The sequence below is a fragment of the Cygnus atratus genome, chromosome 4, assembly GCF_013377495.2.
Source record: "Cygnus atratus isolate AKBS03 ecotype Queensland, Australia chromosome 4, CAtr_DNAZoo_HiC_assembly, whole genome shotgun sequence".
NCBI lineage: Eukaryota > Metazoa > Chordata > Aves > Anseriformes > Anatidae > Cygnus > Cygnus atratus.
The window spans coordinates 35,523,591-35,549,723 of NC_066365.1; the positions used below are offsets into that span (position 1 = coordinate 35,523,591).

Below are 26,133 nucleotides of genomic sequence, written 5' to 3' on the forward strand. Positions count from 1 at the left end.
TCAGTACTTTGAGACAGTTTTACTGCTAAAAAACCTACTTCCCATAGTATACTGTAGAGTTCGTAAATCAAAGCACTGTGAAACAGTCAGCCCTTACCTGCCTTAAACGTGCATAAGTGAAGCTTGAAAGGATTTTAGTATTTACTTTAACTGATTATTCTCCTGTAACTAGGTCTGAGAAGATGCACAGGGACAGAAGACTTAAAGGATAGATGTCTTTCTTTATATTGTTAGAGGTAGTTTGTACTCCATCTTTTGTTTCTTTTTGTAGTATGAGGTGTACATGACATCATAAATACACAGATGCTGCTGAATTAATGACTGAAGAATTTTTGCATTGTATCACAAAAGAAGTGTAAGTTAAGAGGATATTTATTTATGAAACCCTCATCCAGAGAGATTCAGCATCTTTAAAATTAGAGTATCTTCTGTATCTTGACGTTCATGGTAAGTCTCCATATCTTGTACAGAAAACAGCTTCAAGGATTTTCAAAAAGGGGGAAGTCCAGTCAGCACTTGGTACATGAGTAGAATACATTGAATTGGAAACCTCCCTTAAATTTTGAAAAAGCTGGAGACTCATTTGCATGATTCAAGATGGTCTATTTAGAATTATAACACTGAAAACAGGGCCATGTCACCAAAATATAGAAAGTGGCAGTTTTACTCAACCTAGAATTTATACACTGCTACTGATCTCAGATGTTACACGCAGCGAGAGACTTTAAGCTCCAGAAGATGAATTGTTCTAAAACCTGATTGAGCCTTCTTATCCACAAGTATTAAATTTCAATATGCATTTCTATATGCCAGTTACAAAAGATGCTCAGATTCAATATTTAGTCATCCAAGAAAAAGTAGTTTCCACTCTTCTTTTGTTCCACATCCTGGGGAAGAAAAAAAAAGTGTTACTTAAAATAGTCTTTGGCATACTTGAACATAGCTGAACTAAACAATGCCTGTCTAAATTCCTTTCTACTTTCCTTATTACTCTCATACTCATTCCTTGTGGTGTTCTCCAGCACAGCAAAAATGGACTGGTCTTCATTTTGTTCCTTATTTTAAAACCTTAGCCTATGTTAAACTGTCATGGCTTCCTCACTGTAAAGGTGCTTCTTACTTACCTTAATTGAATTGAGTTTGTTTATTCTTGGTCTGTAGTTGTTAGGGTCTCTTCTGAAAGTGATTTCAAGTTGAGATAAAAACTTATTCATTCCAGCCAAAAGAGTCTGAGGACTGTTAGGAGAGGAGAATGTTAGAAACAGCACGCACACTTCCCAGCTAAATTTTCAGAAGTCCTACACTTGTACAGGCAGGTATGCCTGTAGTTTAGAGACAGCTTTGATTTCAAGCCTGAGCTCATTCAGTTCTCTAAGCTGGTATTTGACATACCAGGATGTGCTACATTTTCAGTTAAATGATGTCTCAAACTAGTTAATAACTATCATCTTTCAGCAGGATCCCAGCATGTCACTACAAGTCTTCAGGCTGCTACCTTTGCCGCCTTTTCACTTAATATACACACTTCTGTGTTGGCATACACGTTACTTGCATGAAAGGAAAAAAAAATAAAGTTGCACCAATAGTGCATCATAATATATGGTGCTGAGAAGTAGTAGTTATGTGATTCGCTTTTGTTTCCTAATTCAAACAAATGTATTCCTATGAGGAATGCCATCAGAAACAGAGTGGCACATATGAAGACCACTGTGTTTACTTCCTCTAGCTCATATTAAGTACTTGATAATTACACTGGTCTAGAAGTCTGATTTCTAATAGGGCTACTCCTCAAAGTTTCCATAGTTTACATGGAATTATTTACAGGAACAAAAACTAAAGAAGTCCAAGAAGGACACCTTTATACTTTAAAATATAATGCACGCTGTCCGTGGTTTTTCTGTGTTGCTGTCAAGACTTGCACTTCACATACTATTTGCATACGTGCCAGAAAGAGCCTTAGTTCACTACTTTAACATGTCTGGAAGTTATTTTCCATCAGCATTCTCAGGTTACAGTCAGCTGTTTTTTCATTCTTCCCAACTGATGCCCCTGACTTTTCTGCCTCTGACTGCAATTTAATTGCTGGGCTGTTGCTTAAGGCTGGTATAAGCCAGGAGCTGGTCTAGCTTTTTCTGCCTTAATCAACTTAAATTGCAGCGTAAGTTTCCATAGGCAAGGATACTTCACCTCATTTTTGTTAATGCTTCTGATAAACAATTTATTTGTTTTGTCATCTTATATATTGCTTACTAACCCAAACAAGTCCCTTACCTGTTTGCAACTGTGTTCTTGGAGGGAACACCATCAAAAACAATCACACGATCAGCAAGATACGTAGCCATGATAAAGTCATGTTCTACCACAAAAGCTGTTTTTTTAGCATGGAGAATGAAACTGAAAGAAAATTGAGATACCTGAATGTAGATTGACTGCAAAGCTACTGTAAAATTCAAGTATTTTCCCCACTATGTATACGTTACCGTTTCATGACTCTAGCAGCCATTAGACGTTGTTCAGAGTCCAAATACGCTGACGGTTCATCGATTAGGTAGACATCTGCAGGTTTACCAAGACAAAGAGCTAACGCAACACGCTGCAACTCACCACCAGACAATGTCTGAACCTAGTAAGAGGAGAGAAGAGTGAGCATCAAAAAAGAAATGTGGCTCAAGTGGTACCTGAATTAAAAGTTACATGTTGTCTCAGGCCATTAATACCTCCTGGTCAATGATGTTTTCTATTTGAAGAGGTTTCATTACATCAGTTACAAACTGGGGGTGGGTATAGGCATCTCTTATCTTCTCATGCAGCAGCTGACGGACACTTCCCTATCAAAATAAAAATTTTGCCACTTAGTTTTATATGCCCCACTATAAGAAAATAAGAACAAAACCCTCTTAACTCTATTCTAGGCATAAAGAAATTCTACCTGTGTACTAACAACATGCTTTTTGCAGCAAACACAGTACTTAACAAATAAGGCTTAAACATACTGTAGATTTAGGACTGATCTTCTGTGGCTTGTAGCTGACATTTAGAATTGGGACCTCACCTATAAAGAGAGAAAATTTATAATGAAAACAGGAGTCTTTCCAGTATCTTCAAAATAGATTTCAACTGATCTATTAAGTACTACCTCCTTCATCAGGTGTAAGTCTTCCTGCAAGCATTCGGATAAACGTAGTTTTGCCAGTTCCTAAAATAAAATGCAAGTTACATATATTTAAGACACTTTTAATAACTTAAGACTTATAGCAATTAAGTCAGTGATACAACAAAATACTTAGTGAAGAACACATTTAAAAATTAGAGAGAATTCCTCTGTTTACTGCAAGCAATTAGTACTTGCTATTTCTTGCTTTTTTGAAATCGAAGATATCTAATGCTATAATAGTCTAGACTTGCAGCTAAGCTCACTAGGTCAATCGTCATCATCCTGCCAACTGGAGTTCTTAAAATGGGATAACATCAAGAGAATTGCATCATTAACATTCATTAGCTTCAAGCTCCCACTGTGTATAGAGGAAGCTCATGGCATAGATACCTTCACTAGGAAATAAGCACTTCAAATGGACTTAAAACCAGTAATTTAGAAGCCTGGCTCCCAGAAAGTAGAGCCTTCAGGAACGTATTTGGGGCTGTAGGAACCACTTCCAACAAGAATTCTACTTACCATTTTCCCCTAACATCACCATAATTTCAGAATCTGTGAATTCTCCAGCTACAATGGATAGTTCAAATTCTCCCATCTTTTTTTTCATTCCTGGATATTTGTACATACACATCTTTTTAACCTCTTCCTCATTAGCTGTCTCAGCCACTTTAAATACCAGAGATGCATCTCGAAACCTTAGATTTTCAGTTGGAACGTAGCCATCTAAGAAAATGTTTATGCCTTTGAAGGGAAAAAAGAAGATCATTAAAAATGCCTACAACAAAAGCAAGACGGAAAGGAGTTTAGGTCTTGGCTGTAAATTCCAGGCAGATATGGAGAAGGTTGGATTTTAAACGGTTATGTTAAAAGAAGCAAGAAACATCTTTTTTTAAAGTGTGGAAATGATGCAAATTCAATGAACGATCTAACTAAAAATACAAAAAGGCTCTAGGCTCTCTTCCTAAAAGCCTGTAATGAGTACTGTGTGTGTAAGGTTTAAAGGAACTACTGCTTCTGGACCTGTTATCACGAAAGCATTTATTGCTAAATCTCAGTGCAAGATGGGTGGTCAATTCAGTTCAACACTACCTACCTCTGTACTGTGCAAACTGTCTCTTGCCCTTTCTTTACTATTTATAGGGTCTTTTGTGTAACTCCAGTCTACAAAAATACCTGAAAGTATCAAAATCATGTCCACAGCAAGTGACAAGGGGCCTTTTATAATTAAGGCTTTTGGACTGAGTTATAATGTTTGGTTTGTAAAAAATGAAATTTCTGCACAGAATAAAAAAGTAATTTTTTCATTACCAAAATACTATGTAACAGGAAAAACATGTATTCACATAGTAGACTACCAGTATTTTGATACCTTTTTCTTCTACAATTTTTTTTGGTAGGTTTAAAAAGCAAAATATGGCAAAAATTACCTTCTCTTACGCTGAAAGGCATAGTAACAACACCATAAGCACTTGGCACACCATACAGGCAGCAGATAAAGTCAGAGAGATAATCTAACACACTTAGATCATGCTCTACGACAATAATGTACCTGAAAAATACAGAGAGATGTTTCTTTACTTCAACGCTGAACTTCTAAACAAGTTTCTTCAAACACTAACTTCCTTCTTAGTGTAGTCTTGCAGACACACAAGCTATCAACACAATTTTCACATACTTACTACATAATATACCCCAATGCTGAAATAGTAACTACAGAAACAGATTTCCAAAATGTGCAGGAAGAAGATTCTACTGACTTAGAATATTTTAAACATCTATTAACGTACCACACTGAGAAATTAGCATTTACAGGGAGATAGACTGACTTTTTCTTTACTCTGCAATGACTCACCTACTACTACAGTCTAGCAAAAACATTTTAAATTTATATTTACCTGTCAGGGTTTATTAGGGATCGAATAGTAATGGCAGCTTTCAAGCGCTGCTTGACATCTAGGTAGCTCGAAGGTTCATCAAACATGAAGCTAACCCCAAAAGAAAGAGTAAGACTTAGAGAATGTAAGCTTCAACATATTCAAATCTAATACTAACATTTCAACCACTAAACAAACAAAAATAAAAACTTGTTTTCATACTTGTTTCTTCTCTCTCAGTATTATATACTGACACTTGCCTTGAATCTCTGCTGACTGTAACATGAGATTGTTAAACATGCCAAATTAAGCCCTAGCTCCCCAAAAGTTCTGGAAAAGTTATTAAGTGCTGTATGGAGTCACCAATCAGCTAGGAATCTCATGCACTCTGTTCTGACTCAAATTTAAGTGAAAAGTGGAAACCCGTGGACCTATGAGACTGGAAGAAGGACATTCTCCACCCCCACATCAAATCAAAACAACAAACAAAAAAAAGACAGAAAACTTAAGTCTTCTGCTCTTGCTTTCTTGATCCAAGGATGGACCAAACATTTTTTAAATTTCCTGGTCGTGATACATGTGAAGAATCTTATTTTTGTTAATTTCTTATTCAAGGATTACAGTGAGATACACTGTCAAATAGTGACCTCTCTGAAATTAGACATTTCTGTTCAGATGAATTAAAGTATAGAAACAAAACAAATACATTATATATGGAAGAAATATAGATCCAAGCTGCTGAGTTAGTTTGTAAAAGCTAATAAAATTATTTTTTGTTCAAACATTTCAAACAAATAAATGTAAATTAGAGGACCATACTATGAGACAGGTTATTAGAAGCAACGTGTAACAGAAGTAAATCAAACATACATATCAGCCTTCTGAATGCAAACAACCGCACAAGCAAATCTCTGAAGCTCTCCTCCTGAAAGGTCCTCAACATTTCTTTCTTTCAGATGGGTTAGGTCTGCAAATAAGAGGCTAGTTTTAGATATGTTATACCCAACACAACAATTCATATGTTTATTACCTATGGACATATGTATAATCACAGCAGACATCCTACACAGAGGAAAAAAAAAAGAAAGAAGTAAAATAAGCATCCAGTTTATAAGAAATTATCCTAATGCTGTTCTTAAGAGTCACAAAAAGTTATGACTTCTTTGCAGCACTAGCTAATTAAGGCTACTTCCTATCATTCAAGAAGGATTACATTCCTATTTGCTTTTCCACGATAGGTTTAGTGATGACTTCTGTCCCTAAAAAGAAACTATACCAATTTTTAAATAATTTCTTGTTAGACTTTATTAAAAAGTTCTAATTTTCAGGAAAATCAAATCCTCCAAGCATTATACCAAATGGCTGAAGCCAGTATTTTCTGGTCAGCTTTATGAGCAAGAAATGTCAAGAACGTGACACTAAGAAGTTAAGCTTGGCTCACAGACCATACTCTTGCTGGCACAACATATCGCAACCTTAACTACTCAGCTCTACCAAAAAGAACCCTGTTGGTAATTTTGCAACACCTGAATTTAGGTAACAATTCAAAACACCTACAAAAATTATGTGGACTATGCAGATGTTCTTATTAATTACTTGATTCTCAGAAGTGAGTATTACTCCCATTGTAACTAACTATATACAGCTTTTTTGAAGAGGTTTTTTTTTTGTGCTTGGATAATACTTCCTATATGCAATGGTTCTTAGCACAGGATACTATAATTTTTCTCAAGTTGTAAAGCAAGCAAGAACAGAAGATGGTAACTGGATTTTTTCCAGATTTATATATTACCATGAAAGAGAAACTGCACTGATTCCATCAACCAGCACTTGTCAGTTAGTTTGTCACTAGAAAGCATTACTGGCATTGGTTCAGATAATACATATAGCAAGCCCTAGTCTTTATTCCAAAGCATCTTTGCATATTTGTTATTTATTTTTAAAGTTGGTACAATTTATACTGACCATTATATTAGCAGAAACTTTTTTTTTTTTTTTAGTAAATACCAATTTCTCGGATGCTCTGGAGTTTGACCTTACAAAATTACTTACCAAGCTGCTGACATACAACAGTTTGTGTCTTTGTTTCATCCTTTCTATCCAGAATTGATCCCACTGTTCCCTAAAAGAAAAGCAATACAGAAAACCCAACAACATTTCAAACAGCAGTGGATTTTTCACATTAAAATAAATAAAAATCTTGAAATACAAAAGAATCATTACAGGAGAAGCCCCCAGTTTTCCTTTAGCTAATGAAATTCCTTACCTTTGCAGCTTTAGGGATCTGGTCCACGTACTGAGGTTTAATGATAGCTTTTAGGTCATCTTCCAGGATCTTGGTGAAATAATTTTGTAATTCAGATCCTCGGAAATAAGTCAGAATTTCTTGCCAGTCAGGTGGATCCTGTGACAAAATTAAAGCCTATGTTTACTTACACCATTTTACATACATTAAAAATGTTTAATATTACAATTCCAACCAACACAGCAAATAGAATGTGCTTGCAAGATAAAAAAAAAAGTCTAGATAAAAGCTAGTTACTAAACGGCTGTTACAAAATTTCCATTAAGAACAAAATAAACTAATTAGAAATGGAGGTCAAAAGCTAGGACTTCTTTTTTCTTTCTTCAGATGTGCTGCCACTAGCTCTTCCAAGAAAAAGCATCTTAAATTTGCACCTAGGAGGTTAAAAAAACCTGTAAGACAAACTACCTCTCAGGGAAAAAAGAGGTTATGGATTTGTGTAGCTGGATATATTAGCTATCTGACCCAGCTAATAAAAAGGAAAAGGGCTGGACTGATACAATCAACGTCCACAAAAGATGCAAAGAAAAAAAAACAACTGGTTGTCTTCTCTGCTTCCAGCCAACATTTCCAAGGAAACCAAGAGACAAAATAATGAAAAATTACAAGAAACCCATCTTGATTAACAAAACCAAAACAAATCTGTTCAGAGCAATCACCCGGGCGGGAGAAAACAAAAAAAACCACAACACAACCTAACCTGTAAAGTGTCGTTTTGCACAGCATTACTACTTTGAATATTGCTAAATTATTTTGATGGTTAACAGTACACAAACGGAGTGATACAGCTGCTGCATTTTCAAACCAAGCAAATACAAAGAGGCAATGCTTCCTAAGTTTTGGAGCAGAAGCAACATGTAACATTTGATTCATACCACATGCTTCTGTGGTCATAATGATTTGGCTCTTCACAGGGAAGTCTGATTTTGGGAGCAATTCCATTAAGTACACTGAAAGAATGAAAAGTTTTGCTATTTCTGCAGTACTACCATCTGAAACAAGAAGTCCACAAAATAACAAACCAAACTTGAATGAGAATGGAAAATATAGTTGGAAAATAATGATTTCTTTGCAGTTTTAAGTGACAGCCATGAAATGGGTAATTCATTAAAATGATAATCTTTCAGATGAAAAAAGGCTCAACACACACCACAAGGTGATGTGAAGGTAAGAAGGTGACAACTGAAAGACTACCTGATAAGAAGAGTCACAATAGTGATTATTTACGTCTTTTCTGTAATAATATTCACTCTTTGGAGTAGTTTGTTTTGCAGATAAACAAACTTGTAAATTATTTTGCTTGCTTGCTGTACAGTTTGACACCATTGATATGTCTAAGTATTTAACAAGATAAATTAATAATTTTCAGAACAGTGTTAAAGTCTACAGTGGGAAACATCATCAACAACCACACACTTTCATAAATCATCTTAAAAAAAATCAAAGAAAAAAAAGCCCAAGAGATCAAAATGATACATGGTGCTCATAGACACTAGAACTGTTCAGACTTAGAGGGAACTCCAAAACCTAAATCCCTTGGTGGGAAAGAAGTAAATTATTTAACTTGGGGGGAAGGGAAGTTGATTACATTTTAAAGACTGGTATTAAAAAAACAAAAACCTAGTAATTGCAAGAACAAAATGTGCTTCTGATAATCATCTTCATTGAGTTATAATTACTACCATTATCTTTCTCGAAAGATATAGAGAATTTGGAAAAAAAGCCTCTTAAAACCATCCTTCTATTGTTTCAGGGTGGAGTAGGTCTTTGGCTGTTACGAGGTAAAGTGCCACTATCCTTGCAAATTCTACCATATTAATAATTATGAAAACTCAGTGAAAACATATAACCACAGCTATCTATAATGGCAATTTTATTTTATTGCTGATACATACATCATATTTTCCAAGATTTGGCTTCTGTTTTCCTGCTAGGATTTTCAAGGCAGTTGATTTTCCAATACCATTGGTTCCAACCAATCCCAGTACTTCCCCTGGACGAGGGATAGGCAACCTGTTTGCAACATTGATAACTTCAGATTATATTGATTTATTGCCATCAGACACCAAGATTTAGTGGTAAAGTAAAAATCACAACCTGTTTTCAGACTTGCTGATTATTCGAGCCTACTTTGTTAACCTAACAATACATGATTCAGAAAAAAATTAGAACATGATGGTTTTTAACTAGTAGGAACACTCATTCTATAAAATGAGTACTAAAATTCAGTTGCATGATGTTCCTTTTAAGTAAGAAAATTTGTCATGAACATTTAAAAACGAAGCTACTGAGCCAATAATCATGAACAACCGGATATGAACATCTAGCTTAGATTAACGTAAGCTTGAAAATTTCTGTGCCTTTTACATTGGTCTGGAAAATAAAATACCTGTGAAGTTTGAAGGCATTGGCACAGTATCTGTGTGTTGTTTCTTTCTCCAGGTTGCTGGGTAAGTTAACAATTGACAAGGCTCCAAAAGGACATTTCTGTAATTGAAACAAATATATATATATTACTAGTGCACACAATTTATTAACAAAATTCTCTTATTTCCTGTACTGCACTTAGCTGTGCACTTGAGTTCTTTTATAAATATTTAACATTATTTCACTGCCATTTTCTTAGTCAACTCCAAAGAAGTTCCATACCACGCTTTTCAAATTAAATACTTAGCATTTTAGACTGCAAGTCATACAGCACATATGCTAGATCTCTGAAAACATCCTTCTGCTGTTAGATCTCTATTGCCACAATACCAACCAACCCCTCCTCCTGCCCCAAAGCAAAGCATTCCAAGACTAAGCTACAAACAAAAGATACAGCCCACATCCCCAGCCCAATCAGTAATCGGACCCAGTATTTTATATAAACAATAACAGTTAACAAGGTCTGATTATTCTCAAAGTTACTTTATGAAATTACCATGTACATTGCTAAACATAACAGCACGATGAGGAAACGTTATCACTTCAAACAAAGCAGCCTTTTACCTTGATGCAAATACCACAACCAATACAAAGTGTTTCTGAGATCCATGCTATTTTGCTCTGTGATGTGACTTCTATGCAAAGTTTTCCTGGTGATAAAGAATAAGACGAACTTAAGAAAGTTTCTGATGAATCATGTTTCTTGCTAGTACTACCGAATTCCACAGAAGAACATGTAACCGATTAATAGGAATAAATTCTTTACTATGGGGGTGGTGAGGCACTAGAACAGGTTGCCTCACCTTGATGTGTCCAAATCCAGGTTGGATGGGACTTCAAGCAACCTGGTCTCGTGGGAGGTGTCCCTGCCCATGGTGGGGGCTGGAACTGGGTGATCTTTAAGGTCCCTTCCAACCCAAACCATTCTGTGATTCAATGATTCTATGAATAGTCATGAATAGCGACTGACAGTCTGAAAAGTGGCATTACTGCTACCAATTGTTCATGCTTTCAATGATATTCAACTTCTAAAGTCTTCATAAAAAGAAAGCATGAATGACATACAAAAAACTAGTTAGTTATATAAAAAAACAGTAGCCCCTTCCAGCTGAACGTTACTTTAACCAAGTACTTAAGCATTTGGAGAAGTTCAAATTACATCTCTTACCCATTCGAACCACAGGACAACTCTTTTTGCATTCTTGACGGCATTTCTTTGGCTTACACTTGTCATGGTTGACAATAGCAATTCTTGTTAATTTGTCTGCCATGATGCGCAGTTTAAGGTTACACACATACACCAATTATGAGAAGGAGTGGTGGGAGTCTTCCGGATCTTAAGGAAAAAGAAAAACCAGATAGGACATTATTACTGACAGCACAGGAAATATCTTAAGTTACGGATCTGAAGTTATTACTAGTAGAGTTCAGAGACAAAAAAAAAAAAAAGCAAGATTACTGTTTTTTTCCCCCCTTTCAAACAAGATGGCAAACAGGGCAAATAGACTCAGATACAAGTGCTGAGGGTACTGCTGTACAAAAAACTGCACAATCTTTAACATTAGCTTTCAATTCCATTCCTTTCTCTCCACTGCAAAATAAAATCAAGATTACATCTGAGAATGTTTGTTTCCAAGAAAAGCATGCCATAGTAAGAAGGGAATTATCTTGATTCTGTGCAATACATATTAGTGGTTCAAAGATGTAACGTCAGGGAGTCCTGAAGTACTTCCAGTTTCCACACAATCTGCACATGGACTTGCTTCCAAGAAAAGGATTTTAACGTTTCTGATCAAAAAAAGTATCTTCTATTGGATGTCTAGTTCATCTTCACCCACCAAACTAAAGCTTTACAGGTTACTTAACTACAGATGGTTATTATATAAAGAAAGGCTGTGACTTCAATATCTAAAAGAAGCAAGAATAACAGGTATACGGCACATTTATTACATTAAACCCCAGCCCCTTCCCTAAATCCACTCGTGAACTTTAGCTAGAAGGAATCCTGCAGATATTACTAATATGAAAGAAAGGAAGAGACCAGCACCTAACAGGGACCAAAGGTCAGAAGTGAGGATGTTACTGGATTTTTAAATCAATTATTACTATGATGAATATTTTCAGTACTTCCTTTTAAAAGTGGTTGTCTTATTCCTCTTCTCAATTTCCCAAGTACTTTTAAATTAATGGCTAAAAATATTCTGTCAGATATAAATGAATGCAATCCAAGTCATGCCTCCGAATTTATCGTGGCAGTTTCTACTTATAATATTTCTATTTTTTCTTGAATCCATAACCTTTTACAAAAAGACAAAAAGTCTCAATAACATCATTGATGTTATTAAAACTGACTGAACATTATAAAGTCACTTTTCAAAAATGTTTTAATCTCATATCATTAGACCACACTGACAAATTAGGGCCCAGTAAGCAGTGTGATTGTGTCCAGGCCAGTAAGAGATAGAAACTGACCAACTCCATAGTCCACTGGTTGGTGCATTCATTGCAGACATGGACCAATGGGTTTGCAATTCTCACTTTAATACATTTTTCTTACAATTGCAAACAAGAAACTTAATAATAAGATCTGTAAGGATGCTTGACTCAGGGTAATTTTCTAGAAGATGGAAATAATGGATTTTGACAGTGTTTCAAATACGACAAAAATACGTTCTTCAGAAATACATCCTACTGCCTTTCACAGGAGCCCTCTGTGTTTGCAGCACACAGAGTACCTGGAGGTGAATCGCTCGCTCTCTTTGGTTTCCCAGAGAAAGTGCCTGGCGAGCCCTTTCTCCAGAACAGCCTGTGGCTGAGGACCTCCAGCAGATGCAGACTATAACATCTTCTGGGCAGGACCTTCCCTGCTAGTCATCTTGGCTCTAGCTAGCATACAGGCTATTTCTATTGGTTCCAAAAGGAAGCTCTAGCAGACAAAGCTGCTGTACCCTACCCAATCTCCCAAACTTCAGTAGAGGCTAGTGCCTGAGCAGCAAAGATAGCAGACCAGACAGCCTCACTTCACCACCCTTCCCGTCTGGTGCTTGGCTTAAAGCAACACAGGAGGAAAATGGGGTTGGTCACTCTTAAAGACCAAGCCAAACATGGCTTGAAACAATTTGGTTTTGCCACGTACTTCAACAAGCTTTGCAGCCAATCTCAGTGGCATAAACAGACAAAAGTTTTCACTGCTATCCATTGCTGAATCAGACCTTGGTTCCTAAGTAATAGAACAGCCTATGAATTTCTTTTCTTGTACCTTAATTATATGGGAAAATAACCGTATCTCTGATGAAGATTTTGGATGGTCTAACAGTCAAAGATGTAAGCGTAGCAAGCATTCAAAGAGACAGAACTACAGAACCAGTATGGAGGTGTGGGATCATGCATTGCTGCTTCCATCTACACGATGAAGTGTCAGTTTACCCGTAACTCTCCAGTGGTCTTAAACCATTTTCAGAAAGCTAACTTTGTGATTTCTGTCACTTCTGCAATATTTCCAGGACTGTCCTGATGTCTACGATGATAACACACCAAATATGATTGTCTGATTTCATGGTGCAGACAGCAGACCTCTCAAAACACAGGTCAGCAACACAAGCAAGATGTATATGCTCCAATACAAAATATAGCAGTAATTGCTAGGTACAGTCAGCAGAAGGAACTGGTATTCAGAAGCATTTATGCAGTTCATACCTGTATTTCTGCTTTCCAAATCAAGAAGAACTGCAGACCGAGTCAGGAAACCATTAATTTGTTGCTAACTACAGAGCGATACATTATTTTGGATCAGTGAATCCTAATGGAGTGAACAACCGGTAACCTTTCTAGAACAATGGACTAGAGACACAGGTGAAAAGATGAGAGGAAGAGTAACAACTGCTAACAACAAAAGTTTTAAACGCTTTGCCAGTATCGTTTACCGAAGCCAAAAGCTGCCCAGTAAGTCCAATTATGATACTTACACAACCACTAGGTCATGTCTAAGACACAAAAGAAGACCACTCTATCCTGCCACAAAAAGTAACATGAATTTCTTCTACAGGTTGTACATTAAATGTACTTGCCTTAAGAAACACCAATATTTATTTCTTCTCTCAAAGGCATTAGAGTTTATATGAAAATTTATTGAACCAAGTCAATAATTACAGAAGGATTTGCAATTGCTTTGAATCACTCAGAATTAAGCATACAAACATCAACAAAAATTGTAAAAGAAGACTGAAAAGCCACAGATGATTCAATTAAATGTGGTGAAGGAGAGCTGTGTTCAGAATTGAGTCACGCTTCAGTTACTTTGCAGAAAGAAATAATTAACGTTTTATTAAACTACACTGCACCTGATCTAAACTAAATACAGCAGAAAGAAATGAGGATGAGTAGCATCCTCTGAAAATCATTCATCTCAAGAATTCTCTCTCAATCCATTGGTAATGGGACTACACATAGTGACTCCACAACAAGAACAAAAAAAGATAGAATATCTAAAGGAAATTTAAATGAAACGCAAAAAGATAACAGACTTTCAAGCTGCATATGGGAGATCAGCAAATTTATAAGCATCAAAGCAGAAATAGTAGTACGTGGCACTGGTACAAACAAGATCTACTAGGAAATTAAGAACCAGTCTACGCTTGAGTTTTTGACATTTGTTTTAGAAACTGAAATGATGTTGTACAAGAGCTTTAAACAAACCCCAAATCTAATGACTGTATTTAACTCGTATTGCTCATGAGGCACAACACGAATATGAAAATAAATGCAACGTTAACATGAAAAGCATATGCTCAAATACACTGACGCAGCATTACGCGTGGGTGTGTTCAGCTAGTTCTGAATAGCATTAGTTATCATTCAATCTTTAATATTTTCTTTTAAAGTGAAATCAAACGCCTGAGAATATGCCAATAAACTGGAAACGAACCACATGAAAATTACAGCAGGATTTGGTTTTTAGACCTGGGAAACCACAGTGGAGAAACCGAAGTTAGAACTCGCAGACAGTCACAGAAAGCTGCAGGCAAAATAACGACGTGCGTTCCAGTGAGAGAACGCTACCGTGGCCCTACGGAAAAGCCCTACCTGGTGTACCTGGTGGTTGTTTTTTTTTTTGGGTGGTGGGGGGGGTGTTTTATTTATTTATTAACACACACCTCTTGAAAACGGCCTCACCCCACTACCTTGCCAACCCTTAAAAAAGTCTTAATCTCTTCACCACACGTCAACTTTCTGAAAATAACGTAAAACACGCCTTTCTCCCTTAGCAGAGAAAACCTCCCCAGGACAAAAATAAAAATAAAGAAGCCTCCGAACCCCTTCTCTCCCCTCGAGGGCTCCCGGCCGTTGGGACGCGATAAGCCCGCACAGGGGCCTCTCTTTCCACGCAGGCAGCTCCTACAGCCTCCGGTTCTGCTCTGCTGCCGCACGGCAGAAGACGGCTGCCAAAAAACAACCCCCAGCCGCCAGCAAGGAGCCGTCAGGCTCCGTGCGAAGCCCGCCCGTGCCCATGCCGGCGTCTCGGCTCCCTCAGGAGGCGGCCGGGCCGCGGCGGCCCCGCTCGCTGCCACGGGGGGGGGGGGGGGGGCGGGAATGAGGCCCGGCTGCCACAACGGCTCCTCCGTTTCCCCTCGCCCCCCATCACAGCACCGGGGTCCCCCCTCGCCGTGTCCCCGCGCCCCCCCCCCCAGGGCCGCTTACCGAGGCCGGGGGCCGTGAGGCGCCCCCGGTGCCGGGGCAGGGCGGCCGAGCGCGGCGGGCCGAGCGCAACGTGCTCCGCTGCCGCCCGGCCAAGATGGCCGCCGCCCCCGCAGGGCGGGGCCTGCGCCGCGCAGCGCCGGGGAGACGGGCTCACCGTAGAGGATGCTGACGTCATCTGCAGGGGACAGAGCGGCGCGGGGCGTGAGGGAGCTCCGCTCCCTCTCCCCTGACCGCTGGCGGGCGGCGAGCCGAGCCCTGCCGAACCCAGCCGAGCCCTTCCGAACCCTGCCGAACCTCGCCGAGCCCCTAGTTTAAACCGAGCTCGCGCGCCGCGCCGGACTCTGCGCGTGCGTGGCCGTTGAACGGTCATAGGGGCGGCGGAGGAGGAGTCCGGAGGGAGCCCGCGGAGCGGCTCCGCGCCCCGCCGCTCCTTTCAGCGCCCCCCTCAGCCCTTCCTCCTCCTTGGTCCCCAGGCTGCCCCTGGGGCTGGCGGCTTCTCGTTGGCCGCCCGCGTGCTGCACGGAGAAGGGAGCCCCGAGGAGGTGAGTAGAGCGCGGCACCGCGGTCCGGGGATGCGGTAATTAATTAAAAACGGAAGCCCCCGTTTAAAAAAAAAAAAATAAATAAATAAAGCCGGGGGGGAGGGCTGCCAGGAGTGCTGGAGTTAGAGCAGCTGGGCTTGTCAAACTGCATCCGTCCTCTGCTTGCTGTGCGATTAAACACGGCGAGTAATCAATATCAACCCTTATGACCTAAATGACCTAATAGTCCTGGAAGCCTGCATTTCCGTAAAAGTGTATTTTAAATATACTTTCACAAATATTTTTTTTGAATAATTAGGGATGTGTATACATACAGATATTAAAAACTGCTAATATAGTTCTTGATGTGTGACTGCTCATATTGTTTTCAGTAATATATATAAAGTCCTTACACTGAAAAGGTTTAAGCTATTACCTCAGAGAGACTTAAAGCAATGTAACACAGGCAGAGTAAAAGTAATAGGTGTTCAAAATGGTGTTGAGACAATAAGAGATCAAATGTACTGGAGAGCTGCTTGTTGCTGAAATAGGTTGCTGCTGTGCATTTGCTATCATTATTAAATATTAAATTAATAATTGAACGTTAAATATTGTTATTTAATCTTTCATCTGAATAGAAATAGGAAGCATGGTAAGAGTCTGGCTTCTGATTATATCTTGAGATCTTTGCAGCCTTTTGTTGTTTGAAGGCCTTTACAATGAAAATGAGAGCAGCGAAAAGAGCTTGTGAGGTAAAAAATGGGTAGAACAAGCATAAAAGTCATGCAATGTAAGGTATGAAATCCCTTTCCATTAGAGTGAATAATAAAAACAGATTTTAATTCATGTGTGTTGCAAAAAGTCTGGAGTAGTGCTGCCTTTGTTCAGTTTTGAAGTAAAAGTTGTAGTCAGACACTTTCTGCAAGTGTATGTAACAGTACCATGGGAATGCAGTCAGAATAATAATAAAAAAAAGGCAAACTAGGTGAGAGAGTCAGTGAAAGCTGATAAAAATCATTCCAGTACACATAGGGCATTAGCTGAAGTGTTTTCTGAATTGTAGGAGGTTATTTTAAGCATTTGCGCAAATTGAGTGCACCTCTGAGGCCTGGAAAAGTTCAAACCTAGGATTTTATTTTATTTTTCAAGAGTGGGAACAGATGATGTGAGGAAGTCAGAGATCAGTGAACCTAGTTTTTATCCCCTGGAAGATTATGGGGAGGTGGCTTGGGAGAAGACTGTCAGTAAATAAAAGACAATTAAAAACCACATGTGAACAGAAAATGGCCTACTTTGGTTTATTAATGATCTGGACCAAACTTCTAATGAGGATGGAATCAAAGTGATTTTTCTTGAGTTTTACAGGATTTCTGCCATTGTCTGGGTTAATGTTGTTAAAAACAAGTACTGAAATGTGGTCAAAAATAATTTATGTGAGGTCTGTGTACAGCTGATTGAAAAACTGATTTTGAAGCTGACTTTAGATAATTCACTGTTAGGAATGTTGTGAACTCCTGGGGAGTTCTGTTTTGAATGTGTTTTTTTTTTTTCTTTTTAAATGACAAACACAACAGAGGTACATTGACAAGTTAGAAAGATTGCAAGCAAAATGATCAAAATCAGTGTAATTAATCTCAACAGAGATGAGAACTGAGGGAGGAACTGAACACAGGGACAAAATGTCAAAGGCAGGAATGGAAAAGGTATTACTGAATAGCAAACAGTATCCCCCAAAGTGTCTGAATGCTGTACTGTGTAGTAAATTAAATATTAACAATATGATGTTATTTGAGTAAGAACCTTTGTTAAAATGGTATGCCATTGTTTTTTAACCATAGTATGTAGATCTTTTAGACCCGGCAAAAATATTTGGTTTGCAACACCTCATTTTTGAAGAAAACTGAGTGGCATAGGCACTCTTCTAGAAAGGAAACTAAGTAAATTTGGTTTAAAAAAAAAAAAAAAAGGTCGCTACATAAGTGTTAGTGATAAACTAGTCTTTGAGTTCTCTGTAAAACAAGAGAAGTCATGTTTGTTTTTAAGAAGATAACATATGGGTTGGATGTTAAAGCAAAACTGTGTTTGCAAGGAGATAAAATACTGAAGCTGGTTCTCTGTGAGAGGAATGTGAATGGCTGGACAGATGTCTGATGGTTATAGTCTGGTCTCTCAAAGATCCTTACAGGTGTGCATTTTAAGTCTTTGTGTACTAACATAGTGGAACTAGAAATTGTACTTTGAGAAGACTGCTTGACAATTTGCAAAATTTTCATTGAGCTTGGGTATGAAAAGAAAGGGTCAAAACGTGTCCTTCTCTGTCTCCTCTTCAGTGTGATGCAAGGGAGTGTATGATTTGTGAAAGGTTTGCTTTCAGGTGTGCATCTTTTGAGTGTCTTACACTGTTATAATGAGAACGACTTATCTGTTTTGATTATGAATGTTACAATGCTTGAACCATATAAATCCACTTCGTTGTGTTTATAAACCATATTTTTGTTAAATTGGGTTTAATGGTTGTTATTTCATGGGGAGGTCCTCCAGGAAAGAGCTGACTTCTCTAAGGAAGATGCTGAAGGATAAAGAGTTCGGGGGGTGGGGGGGGTGGGGGGTAAGAAGCTCAGCTCTCTTGCTTTAATTAAAGGAAGCATACTTTGCTATTGGATAGTAGCAAAATGAAAGTGTGACATTGATTATGTCATTGAGTCATTAATATGTTCACGTTGCAATTAAAGAAATGGCAAGCCTACTAATGATCATTTAGAATAACTGGATTGGAAAATTGAAGATGTTTCCAGCCAATGCTTCTATAGATGCGATATGTCTTTCCATTTTTAGCACATACTAAGGAGAAAAGCAGTCTGTCTAGAAGCCTATACTCTCCAGAGCTTGGGGGAAAAAAACAAACACCATTGTGTTCTTCTCATTCTATTGTCTTCTCAGTCTAAGATTCTTTTTTTTTTAATTGGGTGACTTAATTCAGATGCAAGTGTGGTTTTATTTTTAATAGTAACTATTTGTGTCTTTCCCGAAATAAGGAATTTGTACTTCTAGTAAAATGTCAAAAAGTCCTTTTTGAGTGAATTGGCTTGTTATTGTATTATTTTCCCTTGTACTTCTATCACCTTTCTTGCTTTTAAAATTCTTTTTATTAGGAAGCTTCAGCAAAGCTGTCTAGAATGTATTGTTACGAAGCTGGTTAAACAGCTTCAGTCATGAAAAACTGACTGGATTAGTCCAACTCATTAGTTCACATGCTGAAGGTTTTCAGTCTTTCGTTATCACTTGTCTGTGATCTGTGACTGATTTATTTGTCAGTGATTCTCATTGTCCGTTTCAGATCCCCAGCATGTACGCCTCAAAACTCTGAACCAAGGCAATACAAAGTTGTTTAGGACTTCTGTGTGCCTTAAAGCTTGTAAGAAATCTCAGCGTGTTGTTCATTCAGGGATTCTGAATACTTTGGACAAATAGGTGATTTGAGTTTTAAAGTTCATGAGTCTAGGAAAATAGTCTCCTCAATGATTAATAACTTGAGTTTTGGTTATTGGGACAAAAATGTTTGTTTTTCAGATAACCCCGAACCAAGTGTTATGTAACTTTTTCCAAGACAGTTTTAAATTCTCAAAAGATTAGAATACTTGTAATACTGTATTTGATTGAAGTTGCTATCAGTAAATATAAAGCAAAGTTGTCCTAAGTAGCAACTAGAATAAGTTATTTTCTGCTATGGTCTATGATCTGTTCTACACATGAAAACCCATTGGATTTGCAGTGTAGCCAATTCATCACAGCACAGCTACATTTTAAAGACTCACTAAAGTTTTTTTTAAAAAAGGATAACACAATACTTAAATACAATGAGGAGCAAAGATTTGTGTTAGTGTCTAGCTAGTGGCTAAATGGTTTGTCCATTTCATTTTTTCTTAATACCGTTTAGTTTTTGAACACAAACTTTGTAGGAAAATTTTGTGATGTTTTTAGATTTAGTAGATCTGTGAATTATACGAGTATATACAGGATATTTGGGATTGGATTGGCTGTGTAGCATTCTACTCATTTTTTCCGAGATGATGCTATTTGAGCAAGGTTTTTTGTTTGTGGTACTCTGCAATAGTTGCTGTCAGTGCTAAGATTTCACTACATATGTAATTGTTTCTTAGTTTTTTTTTTTTTTAATGATGGTCAGGACTGCAATCTTGTATCTGAATGAGTCATAAACAAAAAACTGGAAGTCATTCTCAACTTTGCAAAATTAAACATCAGGCAAAGGCCAATAGAAAATCTTTGGTGCAGACCAATATATACTACGGAATTCAGATTTCTAGTGTTCAACAAAGTTTTCAGCTGCAGAAATATTCTTATACTGGAAAATATTGTTTTAGTCTATGGCTTGTATTGCTTCTGTAGTGGGTAAGGTATGGATTCTGTGGATGCCAAACTAGTTCAGTATCTCATTCCCTGTGTAGGAGGAGTACTGGAAGTCTTTTTTTTTTTTTTTTTTTGTGATTTAGCAGAGCATAATATGCTGTCATGCATGTAAGCAAAGGATTAGAAGTCAGGTCTAATTCCTTGACTCTTGAGTGCTTTACATTTAGTCTTAGGCTTTTAATTCCTTGCATGGAATTTGTTTCTTTTGAATCCTTTTTTTGGGGGGGGGGATGGGGGGCGGGGAAAGGAAGCCTTTAAAGCCATTTTCTAGGCAGTAGTAAGGTCCTCTACATGATATGAAGAACAACAACATTTAGTATATATGGCAGTAGGCCAGGTGTGAGACTGAATGATTACTTGAGCAGTATAAGTCACAGGTTAGTGATTCCAGATGAACTTGTGAAGTTAAGGAAATGGACCATGGATACAATGCAATAACCAGTCTCTTCCAAATAAAGGACTAAATGATTTATTCAAATTTTCCTTTCCTATTTTTACGAAGCATCTCAAGGAAGACTGGTTTGCTCTTGCCTCTGAACTTGGAGAATAGGAAAACTCGTGTGTGTGCTAGGGCAGAAAATGAAATTGTAGTGCTAGCCTTTAAATCAACAGGGTCTGTTTCCATTTCTCTTGGAAACAAAAACTTCCTAAAACCCCCAAAATGAAAGAATAACTAATTCTGCATTTGTGTAAAGAATGATACAAGTAATATAACTGAAGAATGTTTCCAGTGTACATCCTATTTTTAGACAGACAATTTTTTGCATGTATGTGGAACCTCATATTTATAAGATTTAAATATTGAATCTATGATAGTTTATAGAATATATGGTTTATACAAGTTTGAGGTCAAAGAATTAAAGCTTCTATATGAACAAATACAATCCTTTAGTTTTCCCATCAGCCTTAAAATATGTCAACTAACTTATTTGCTTGTTTTTTATTAGAAATGACTACCCCAAACAAGACACCACCTGGTGCTGATCCAAAGCAATTGGAGAGGACTGGAACTGTTAGAGAAATAGGATCACAAGCAGTTTGGTCACTTTCATCTTGTAAACCAGGTAGAATCACAACATATGATTCTATGTAGATTATTCTTAGAAAATATAATGTGTTATGTTTTGTTAAGAAGTCATACATGCAGAGTGTAGCAGTAGAACTGCTGTAATGTAAATTGTTAGGAGGGTGTCACTACAAAAAATTTCTGCCTAGTTAGTTTGATGCAATTTGAAAGAGTTATAACTACATTAGAAATCCTAAAATGAAGAAATGTCGCAGTAGCAAAACAGAGCTTTTGCTGATTTTAAACTAAATTGTTTTTTACTTGTTCAGTGAACAAACTGAACTGTGTAAGCACTGTGTAATTATTTCTGTAGTTTGGCATTCTGACCAAGTAAGTATCTTTTGATTTTAAGTCAGACAAACAATCCATGCAGTTAGCCAACCTAAATATTTCATCCAGACTTTGTGTAGCTCTCTAAAATCCTGCAAGTAAAATGAAGCCATTGTAAATGTTGCTGAGATATCATTAGTGATAGTTTACACCTGCTCAAAACATCTGCAAATCTGTTCTTTTAATTTGAAGTGGTTGAGCTGCTATTTCAGAAACATCTGTTGAGTGTTGATCTGATACCTAGCTGCAGCCTAGTGTCAGTGATCACTTTATACTGCAACATTGCACTCAGGCTGGTCTGATGTCCTGGTGTCTCTTATTTGAAGAAAAACATCATATGGCTCCGTCACTTCAAACAGAACAAAGATTTCTTATTGAAGATAAAACTGCCTCTGCTTTTGAGGGCAGTCATTAATGATGTGATTAGTAGAAGGGTAGGGAATGAGGGAATGGAAAAATAAATGTTCCGAGTTGTTTCTTTAAATGTGACAGCTTTTACGAATATTGGTTTTGGCAACTATTGCTTGTTCTAGCTACTAACTTCAAAAATATTCCAAGAAATGGCTTGTAAAAAAAAAAAAAGTTATATTTGCTAAAATTTTGTAATAATTGAATGATCTGTTATTGGTAGTTGGGTATTGGTTGGACCAGATGATCTTGAAGGTCTTTTCCAACCTTAATGAGTCTGATTTTCATTTAGTTCATTAGTTCAATTATAGAATAGGTAGAAATTGTAAAGTATTGTTCTTGCAATTATGAATTATTTCTTACCATTTGGAATTCCAGGATATGTTGAATGGTAACAAACACCCCCCAGATATCAATAGGAGATAGAACATAAAGACACTGTAGCACTGAGAATTTATTGACAGATTCCCATTTTAGTTCTGTTACAAGTACAACTTGAATATTTAGAAATATTTCCTTATGTTATAGTTTAAAATATGTGTTTTAGTTTGTAAAGCTGTAAAAAAAAAAAAGTCTGTGATTACATCACAGATAAAGAATATTCAAGACTATCACCTTTTCTTTTTCTTAGGATTTGGAGTGGATCAGTTAAGAGATGATAATCTAGAAACTTACTGGCAGTCAGATGGATCACAGCCTCATTTGGTGAACATCCAGTTTAGGTATTAAAAATTACTCTGTATGGGTTAGAATGTTTCGCTTAACTTTGTGTTGATGACTGTTCACCAAGACTGGAACTTGGGAAGTGCATGGACTCCTGGACTAGTCCTGTTACCTTAGAGTGTTTATGAAAAATTTTTTTTGAAATTGTTATGGCTACTGAATCCCTAAATGAGTAACAAAAAGGAATCTTTAATTGTAGAACATTTGTAGCAGTTTCACATTTACCTACATCAGGTGACATTTGAATCTTGACTTTTTCTGTCATAGACTGTAATTCGAAGGGTAGATGACTGCATTTAAAGTAGTTCTGTATTTAGCAACTGATTGTCTGAGAAACCTTTTCCTGTTTTATTCTGCTGTGATTGACAAGACTGGCTTTTTGAGTCACCTCGAGGATTCTTTTGGTATAGTAGTAGAGCCCATATTTGATAAGCGAAGCATATGTTTCATCACATATAAATGCTTATTTGGCATTTTGATCTTTTGTTGTAGTACTTGGTATAATGCAAGTTCAGAAGACAGGTGAAGGATAACAGTGAAAATCTACTATGTGTGCGTTATCTAATGTGTGAAAAAATCTGATTTAACAACAAGGTTCTTATAAATCAGTAGGCGCACTTTTGTATTAAGTTTTAAAACATTCAAATTTTATTACAAAATAACAACAAACTCTTCCTGAATGTTTTTCTTTGGGATGCTTACATTGGTTTTTCTTCTTGCAGGAGAAAAACAACAGTGAAAACGTTATGTATTTATGCGGACTACAAATCTGATGAAAGTTATACTCCAAGCAAAATCTCTGTCAGAGTAGGAAATAACTTTCATAATCTCCAGGAAATCCGGGTAGGTCAATGGTATTTCACTCTCTTAAAGCAGTCCTCTCTACTTAGGACGTTTGATGCGTGAAATGTTTTTTGGAGGTGAGATGGCATTGTTCTTGGAGGAAATATCTGGGTTGATTTTGGTGTTTGCTTTTATTTTCTTATTTTGTAAAATTGTTAGGTTGGTTTCTGTTTTTGTCAGGCATGATTACCAACATGGTTATAACAGGGTTCATATGTAGATCCAGTAATGGAATAAAGAGTGGGATTTTGCAGAATAGGATTCTTTAGAATTAGTGTCTGAAAAGCCTATGCTTGGAACAAAGCAACAAAAGGGAGACTCAGACTCAGCTTCTAAATACTTGCGATTTTAGACTTTAAAGGCGGGGGGGGAGCATGAATTCAAATTCTTTTCATGAATTTAAAAGTACGGACTTTAGTTATGGCTCTGGATGGTGCGTAAGTATCTTTGGAGTCAGTCTGGAGTTGGATTTCATTTCTGGGAGGCTGCATTTATTCTCATTAACTAGTAATGTCGGTTTCAAAGCTCATTTTGAGGCCCTGGCAAAAAGAAATTGCAGGGCAACTCCTCCTCATCAGTTATGCCAAGTTTTCTTTGTATTCTATTAGGTAAAGAATCTTTATGTAAGTGAGAATCTGTTACATATTTCCTGATAGCTGACTCTAGCTACTGTTGATGGTGGGGCTAGGTAAATTGCAATGTTAACTCTTCCAAAATAATATATAAAGCAAACAATTCCCAATTTAAATTGGAAGCTTAACTACAATTAAAGAGTTCTATATTACAATTAGATATGTACATAAATGATGTTTTACTTTTGAGTATTGTTTTTGATCTTTCTCACCGCTTTCTTATAGCGGGCAGTCACTAAGATATACAAATTTTGGGAAGTGTACAATATTTTTGTCTTAACAGTAAGATGCAAAATCCAATTTCTACTCAGTAGGTGTGGTATTTGATGCTATAATATTTTAATCATTAACGTTCTTTTATTTACAAGAGATAATAGTCAACAGTGTTTTTCCACGATGATGCTTCTAGCCAGAAGAAAATTTCTTTGAAGGAAAACCTAAGATCAGATACGAGTTGCTTTAACTGTTTAGTTTTATTTGTGTACTAGCGTTTTGTAAATAGTAAAAGCAGATTTCAAATAATGAATTATCTTCATGGGAGTTTGCCTCATAAACTAATCAGGTTACTCACGAGCAAGTATCTTTTGATAACTTTGAGTTACGGTAACCTCATGTTTTGTCCTCCTCATCTCTGGAGTTCAGCTGCTACTGGCAGCTGTTGTGAAGGTTTAGCGTACCTCCCTTATATGGCAGGTATTACAATAACAGAAGGATCAGCAATAAGTAGAAAAAGGAGGTGTTAAATAGTGGTCTGAATTTGGACTTCTCTGCTTTTTGTTTCCCTTCTTGTTTTTCTGTGTTTGAAGTCCCTACAAGAACAGCTTGTAAGTAGAAGGCTGTAGACACGGTGGGGAAAGAAAGCTTAACGTGCCTTCACTATGTTGGCAGTCTATTTCCTTTCTCAGATTTGTGCTGTTCTTTCAAGTTTTGGGTAATTATGCTTTTATCCTAAATCTTAAATGGAAGAGCATTGCACTCTTCTGAAGTATTCTTCTGATGTGAAATGACACTACTTGAAGTGTCTTTCATCAACTGCATATTCTGTCTTTTAATCTTAATTACATCGTCATCGTAGCTGTTTGGGAGTTTGACTATGTCTAACAGTGAAAACAGTATTATCTTTTTCTCTGTAGTCTATAGGTCTGTTTTGCGAGTGTCCACTAGATGTCATGGTTGTCCTTAATTATCAGTTTCTGATTTTTTTTGCTTGTAGTCTACTCTTCCAATAATTAAATGTCTTTTTATAATAATGTTTATTGCAGCATTCTGTGTGTAGCCTCAATGACATAAGTTTCTTATAAAGTGGTGAACTTCCACTTTTGGGGGTATATGTGTTAAAAACCTATATAAACAATAAAACGTATTTGTAGAAGTATTTTGAACTTGTGCTGTTCATTATGAACATATTAGTCTTCTGCAATTTCTCAGGAAATATTTCTTCATTTTTTTCTCACTGAACACAGAATTCTGTAGATGATGCATTTGGTTAAAAAACAAACTTGTACATGAAATGTTTTGTAGGTCGTATACTATATTAATGGGGCTGTAGTATGTTTCATGAGAGCAGTAATTGTTATGCATACCACGTGTTCATATGCTTTTTTACATTAAAACTGAAAAGAATATGTGGTCAAGCTTCTTACTAATGAGGTGCAATACTTTTGATGTTGTAAAATACTAAAGACTGATCCTCTGGCCACTCTAATGTTAAATATTGCTATCAGT

At 37.1% G+C, this 26,133-nt stretch overlaps 2 protein-coding genes across 6 annotated transcripts in view; one reads left to right on the top strand and one right to left on the bottom strand.

The window, feature by feature from the left end:
* Positions 1-354: 354 nt before the first annotated feature.
* On the bottom strand, positions 355-15,588 carry ABCE1 (ATP binding cassette subfamily E member 1). The gene is made up of 18 exons (XM_035549287.2): positions 15,458-15,588; positions 10,929-11,096; positions 10,325-10,410; positions 9,723-9,820; positions 9,229-9,346; positions 7,295-7,432; positions 7,081-7,150; positions 5,899-5,995; positions 5,050-5,139; positions 4,582-4,703; positions 3,674-3,895; positions 3,137-3,196; positions 2,994-3,052; positions 2,718-2,828; positions 2,481-2,623; positions 2,272-2,394; positions 1,125-1,236; positions 355-887 (listed from the first exon to the last, which is right to left on the bottom strand). The coding sequence occupies exons 2-18, from the start codon at positions 11,029-11,031 to the stop codon at positions 840-842; spliced, it is 1,800 nt and encodes a 599-aa protein (XP_035405180.1). The 5' UTR covers positions 11,032-11,096; positions 15,458-15,588; the 3' UTR covers positions 355-839.
* Positions 15,589-15,643: 55 nt separating this feature from the next.
* Positions 15,644-26,133, top strand: part of ANAPC10 (anaphase promoting complex subunit 10) — a 176,601-nt gene continuing 166,111 nt past the window's right edge. For 2 of the 5 annotated variants that reach the window (XR_004779067.2, XR_004779077.1), the window contains exons 1-4: positions 15,644-15,999; positions 21,354-21,470; positions 22,842-22,932; positions 23,656-23,776. Coding sequence is in view for 3 of the 5 variants with exons in the window: in XM_035549452.2 (XP_035405345.1) it covers positions 21,356-21,470; positions 22,842-22,932; positions 23,656-23,776 (327 nt within the window). In the remaining 2 variants the exon portion in view is untranslated. The remainder of the gene's footprint in view (positions 16,000-21,353; positions 21,471-22,841; positions 22,933-23,655; positions 23,777-26,133) is intronic. The other 3 variants (XM_035549452.2, XM_050710424.1, XM_035549445.2) reach the window with 3 other exon arrangements.